Consider the following 6,415-nt stretch of genomic DNA (forward strand, 5'->3'; position numbering starts at 1 on the left):
GCTTTTTAGGAATGGGGTAGAGGGATGAGTAATGTTTGGATTAGTAGTGTTTATAGTATGCATTTGTCTAGTTTTCTGTTGTAGCAACTAGGATGTAATTAGGATTAGATGGGAAATGTATGCGTAAATGGTTTTCAATCGATATATCAAGCTTTATGCTGGCCTCAGTCACGACCTCCTAGTAAGCTCCAACCGGCGTTGACAGACAAAAATATTAAAGAACCTCAGTCTGTTCAAAGTACGCCACCACAAATGCCAGAGTTAGCAAAAGACGACGAAGACAAAGTGGAGGTAAAACAAGAAGTTAAGTTAATGTCCAAACCATCTAGAAAAGTTTCTCAATTAGAACCCAAGCCATCTAGAAAGGTTTCTAAATTAGATCCCAAGCCATCTAGGAAGGTTTCAATAATAGACCCAAAACCATCAAGAAAAGTTTCATTATTAGACCACAAGCCATCCAGAAAGGTTTCAGTAGAGCCGAAGCCATCCAAAAAGGTTTCGATAATAGAACCAAAAGTAGAGACTAAGCCATCAAAAAAGGTTTCAATAGTAAAGCAACAAAGTAAGCATGCACAGTCTGTTAAAAAGCCAGATGAGTTGAAAAGAATGTTAAGTGCAGGACTTCAAGCTGATCGAGTATTGAACACAAAAACCGGGAATCTGAAGGATTACTATAAGTTGGGTAAGAAACTAGGCAATGGTCAATTTGGAATAACCTATCTTTGTATAGAGAAGGCAACTCGTAAAGAGTTTGCTTGCAAAAGTATTGCAAAAAGGAAGTTGATCTCAGATGATGATGTAGTGGATGTTAGGAGGGAAATTGAAATTTTGCATCATTTATCCGGACATCCAAATGTAGTTTCGATTAAAGGGGCTTATGAGGATGCTGTGTCTGTTTATTTGGTGATGGAACTTTGTGCTGGAGGTGAGTTGTTTGATAGAATCATCGATAAAGGTCATTATTCAGAACGAGAGGCAGCTGGTCTTGCTAAAACTATTGTTAGTGTGATTGAGGGTTGTCATTCTCTTGGCGTGATGCATCGTGACCTCAAGCCAGAGAACTTTCTGTTTCTTGATGAAGATGAAGATTCACTAATGAAGATCATTGACTTTGGGTTATCAATTTTCTTTAAGCCTGGTATATATTCGTTATCATATATTTATCTTAAATAAAAAGGAAGTGTTTAGCATTGCATTTTGAAAAAGATTATCTGATATAAGATTATCATAATCTGATAATCAACTGTGACAATAGATTCACAGAAAATAGTGTTTGTTTGTGTTGTTTTGAAGTTTTATGATCAGATAATCAATGGTTTGGAAAGTTATGATCTATGTAAGGATTTACATGAAAAGAGTGAACTATAATCAGTATTGTTGCATTGCATCTGTGTCTAAATGGGTATAATTTGCCTCAAATAATTAGATAATCAGAATCAGTTTCACTAAGACAAAGCACAAGAAACGAGTTACCTGTATGGGTGTAACTAGAAAACTCTGTAATCAAGTAATCACTTCCATACTACTATGGCAAGCATACACCTACATAAATGTATTATTTATGTTGTATACAATTAGCTCTTTTGTTATTTCACTTGATAATTGGCTACAAATTCTGCAGGGCAAGTTCTTACGGATGTGGTTGGAAGCCCTTATTATGTTGCACCAGAAGTGTTAAATAAAAGTTATGGTCCAGGAGCCGATATCTGGAGTGCTGGTGTGATCATTTACATTCTTCTTTGCGGGGTGCCTCCATTTTATGCAGGTGAAATGGAAATTAGTATATTATTGAGATACTATTTTCTTCTAGTTGATTGGTAATAATCACTTTCGTTCCTTCTTTTCTGTTTACAGAATCCGAAGATGATATATTTGAAGAGGTTTTGCATGGTAAACTTGATTTTAGTATAGATCCATGGCCTAAAATCTCTGACAGTGCTAAAGACTTGATCAAAAAAATGCTAGTTAGAGACCAGGAAAGACGGCTAACTGCTCATGAAGTTCTTTGTTAGTTTCTTTTCTCCATTTTAAAGAAAGTAATTAGTAGAATTAGAGTTAGACCCTTCACTGATTTATCATATTTCCTGGAGGAGGCAGTTTTGACCCATTTACTTAGGATACAGGATAATAGCTAAATAAGAAATGGGTCAAACGGGTAAAAAAGTTGCACAAAGTGTATCTTTGACTTTAATGCATAAAAGCTCTTAAATCATTCTACTCAATGATTTAGATTTTATTATAAAAAAAATTGATAGTAAAAGAATAATTCAAAAAATTACAATAAAATATAAAATTCGTGGACATACTTGACACACTGGCTATGTATAAATAATCTAAAAGTTTGGACGAGAAATGTTTCGGGTAACCCAAGCCATATCAAACAACAGTTACTTGTTCTGGCCTGTTACCAACCTCTCATTTTGATTCATTGTGCTCACTGATGTAGGCCATCCTTGGATCAGCGTCGATGGTGTTGCTCCAGACAAGCCTCTCGATCCTGCAGTCTTGATTCACTTAACTCGATTTTCTGCCATGAATAAACTTAAGAAAATGGCTCTTAGGGTATGTGCCTTTTGTGTGACGGTGGTTTGAGTCTCCAAAAGCTTGTTTCTTATATATGATGCAGATCCTAAACTTTCTTTGGATTAACAAATTAAATCCAATATTTATCATAATTCTGTTTTCGGGGTCAGGTTATTGCAGCAAAACTTTCTGAAGAAGAGATTGCTGGCTTAAAACAAATGTTCAAAATGATAGATACAGACAACAGTGGCTATATTACTTTTGAAGAACTCAAAGATGGACTCAAAAGTTTTGGTGCTAATCTTGAAGAATCCGAAATTTATGATCTAATGCAGGCTGTAAGTATCTATTGGGGGAAAATATACAAGTTCATTCGCAATCATACGATCAGTTCATCCATGGAAAAATGGCATATAATTATAATAGCATGAAATTTGCAAGTTTCGATTCAAAAAATATATACTTCAGTAATATAGTCTCATGTTGTGAGGCTGTGAGCATATGATGTTTTAGTTTCCCTATATATACTGATATATTCTTTTACTGCCATAAAAATAGGCGGATATTGACAATAATGGTATCATCGAATATGAAGAATTTGTAGCTGCAACCTTGCATTTGAACAAAGTTTATAAGGAAGATAGTCTATATGCTGCTTTTTCATATTTTGACAAAGATGGCAGCGGTTATATCACCCTGAATGAAATCCAGCAATCCTGCAACGAATTAGGAATAGAAGATACACAAGTAGAAGAAATTATCAAAGAAGCTGATCTTAACAATGTAAGTTTCACATGTATCTATCTTTCGCTCTCCAACCTCTACTTTAAATTTCTTCCTTGAGTAATTTACTGTCTCCTTGATATGCGCATACCCATGAACAATTAAGTTATGATTATTACGTTTTATGATCATTTGGTTATAAAAATCTTGGTGGCCAAAAGTCTATCATGCAAAATTAGTAACATCATACATTCAGAGATGAATCTCATCTCTAAAATCTAAATAGTTATGATTTGTTTTGGCCATTCGGATGTGAGTCCTATCTGTGGAGTAGGAAAGCTATAGAGATGTGATTGTTGGTTTCGTATAGTTATATGTAAATATAAGAAGAAATGGAGACAGGGGCTGCAAACCTTCGTCCCATTTTAATTGTCCTATTTTGACTGCTCAAGTCTTTTTCTTCCGACTTTGACCGTAAATATCTTCGTTTGTGTCATATATTAGTTGATGAAAATTATATCAATGAAAAGTACATTTAGAACTCAATCAAATCATATATGTTATATCAAGTGTTAAGTAACAAAACCAAAGATATTTACGGTCAAAGTTAATAGAAAAAGACTCACAGTCAAACTATGACACTTAATATGGGACGGGGAGTAATAGATTATATATGAATAAATGAAACTGTGATATATGCAAAAGATGACTTTCACTTATCCATCAACTACCCTTGTTGCAGGATGGGCACATCGATTACAATGAGTTTGTTGCAATGATGCATAAAGGAAGTGCCACAATTGGAAGGAGACAACAAAAGAATACTCTTACAATAACTGGCAAGAACGACCCAGCAGGGAGGTTTGCTTGAGTTGCTCAACATCAAGGTTATGAAGTTGAATTATTTTCCTTCTTGAATTTGGTTCGGCATTATCCAACACAATGGTGAAAAAATGGCGCCTCATAAGTCATATGGGCAAGCAGGTGGACGGAATGGATGAAGGGAATTTCTACTCGGAAAACATTTCCAGTTTGTTTGATGCAAAACTTCTCATTCTTCACAAAAGATACAAGTAACTCAGTTTAGTACTCGACAAATATCATCCGACTTATTAGATCATTGCAAAAGTTTTGAGCTCAAAGAGTCCAATAGTTAACATAGCTTAAATTTAAGAATGTACAGTGTCTTGTATAAGGAGGTTTTTTATCCAAATACAAATATCTTGTATAAAAACATGAAATGAAAAGGTTACTTTTGTGCATGTATGCTTCCCAAGATTTTTTGCATGCTTATACTTACAAGTATTTGTACAAGTCAAATGGTTCATATCACTAGCTTACAGGATTGCTTGGTCCCATTCTTTCAATGAACACATAGCAATTCTGGTAAAAATAGGTGACACCAGAAGTCCAAAACCAATAAACCAGTCATACTACATACATGGTTGAATGTGTAAAGCTTCAAGTGAGTTTATGGTTTTCAAAACTTACAAATATGTAAACAAGTACTTGCATAAATTTCATATAGACATAAGATCTCATAAAGTTCCATTGATATGTGTCGATCGTACCCAAATACAGTTGTGAATCGTCACATAAATTGGTTTGGTTCTGCTATATTTTCCGACATCTTAAAATATGATCCGCAAGTAAATAAAAGAGTATAGTACAGATTCATGCTTTCACAATAAATTTGCTGTTGTACTTATGTATAGACTATAGAGATTTGGAACTAATATAACTAATGTATCTACATAAAGACATCATGATTGATTTTGGCAAAGCCAGATTTAATATCAAAAAAGGCGGGTTATTTGATTGGGAGGTATCAGATAAAAATGTAACGAGTAGTTAATTTAACTTGTAGACTCAAAATTTACAAAGTCGTGTTAGTTTGAGAGGGCTAAATACCCTCTAGTCCCCCTACTCCGCCAAATTTTAGGAGTTGTTAGCCACTCATCATACCTTAAAATGAAAATGTGACGTTATAACTACTAGCATAAAACATAAATTGCAACTTTAGATATCCAAACGTAACACAAATCACAATAATCGAATAGTTGGATAGAATACGACCCTCTAACATATAATCAAATCAAATTAATGAAATAGCTGTATAGAATAAGACTTATATATCCTTTCTATCGGAAAATGTACTTAATTTTGGCAAAAGTAGGAATCTAATTTTGTCATTTGATGTTTTTTTTATAACAATAGTTAATGTGACAATGAATTATTGATGAGATCTTTTTGCACCTTATCTTCTTTAGTTCTATGGTGGATCCTATTTAAGTACAAAAGTAGGTAATGTATAGTCTTCATAAATCATCAATAATCAAAGAACCATTAGGCATTTAGGCCCCAACTCCGGTTTTCCCATTTTCCTTTTCCATTTAATATTGTATTTTATGAAAATATATTAACTATAGAATGATCGTATGGTTTGAAAATTGTTTTAAAAAAAGAAAAAGAAAGAAGACGAAGAAACAAGATTATCTTAATGGTTCTATTAAAGAATAAATAGAAGATTTCATGGGTGTCGTATGGAGGTGGAAAAAACTAATTTATATAGAAGATTATCTAATATTATTCTTGAAGGTTATATAAGTAATTTTGTAAATACCACATATCGAGTTAGAAAGTTCTGACTAACAAACGACCGTTAAAAAAAAATACTTCTATCCCTTCTGGCTAAACAAGGCTTTCATGTCGATTTGTGAATACATAATTATTGGATTATGTTATTGGTAATCAGAAAAATTTAAAATAACATATTATAAAAATGTTATGTATAAAATTAACCATTTATCGGGTAATGATTAATCTTCATAATTGTTTAGCCTAAAAATTATCTTAATTAATATGATCGTGACATGTGCAAAATCAGGGGGTGAGATTAAGAAAGAAAATTAATATATTACATGTGTTAACAAGTGGATATATTAAGAAGATTTTTAAGATGATTAATTTGGAGGATTTATCGTTTTCCATAAATTTATAATGGCACTATTTGTTTAGTTGGCAACCGTGTCTTGTCAGATTTCCAGTTCCACGTTCTCCTCTCAGAAATTATATATTTTGTGTCATGCGGTTTTTTTGTTTTCTTGTATTCGCTCATTGGTCCAATGGTCCCTCCCTCTGGTTTGACTATTTTGCCCTTCATTGACTT

At 33.3% G+C, this 6,415-nt stretch overlaps 1 protein-coding gene across 1 annotated transcript; it reads left to right on the forward strand.

The window, feature by feature from the left end:
• LOC122581071 (calcium-dependent protein kinase 26-like) lies at window positions 1-4,501 on the forward strand. The gene is made up of 7 exons (XM_043753213.1): window positions 1-1,138; window positions 1,622-1,765; window positions 1,855-2,007; window positions 2,447-2,562; window positions 2,694-2,861; window positions 3,082-3,306; window positions 3,989-4,501. Exons 1-7 carry the CDS (start codon window positions 109-111, stop codon window positions 4,115-4,117), a joined length of 1,965 nt encoding a protein of 654 aa, XP_043609148.1. The 5' UTR covers window positions 1-108; the 3' UTR covers window positions 4,118-4,501.
• Window positions 4,502-6,415: the final 1,914 nt, after the last annotated feature.

The sequence above is a fragment of the Erigeron canadensis genome, chromosome 9 (assembly GCF_010389155.1).
Source record: "Erigeron canadensis isolate Cc75 chromosome 9, C_canadensis_v1, whole genome shotgun sequence".
NCBI classification, from domain to species: domain Eukaryota; kingdom Viridiplantae; phylum Streptophyta; class Magnoliopsida; order Asterales; family Asteraceae; genus Erigeron; species Erigeron canadensis.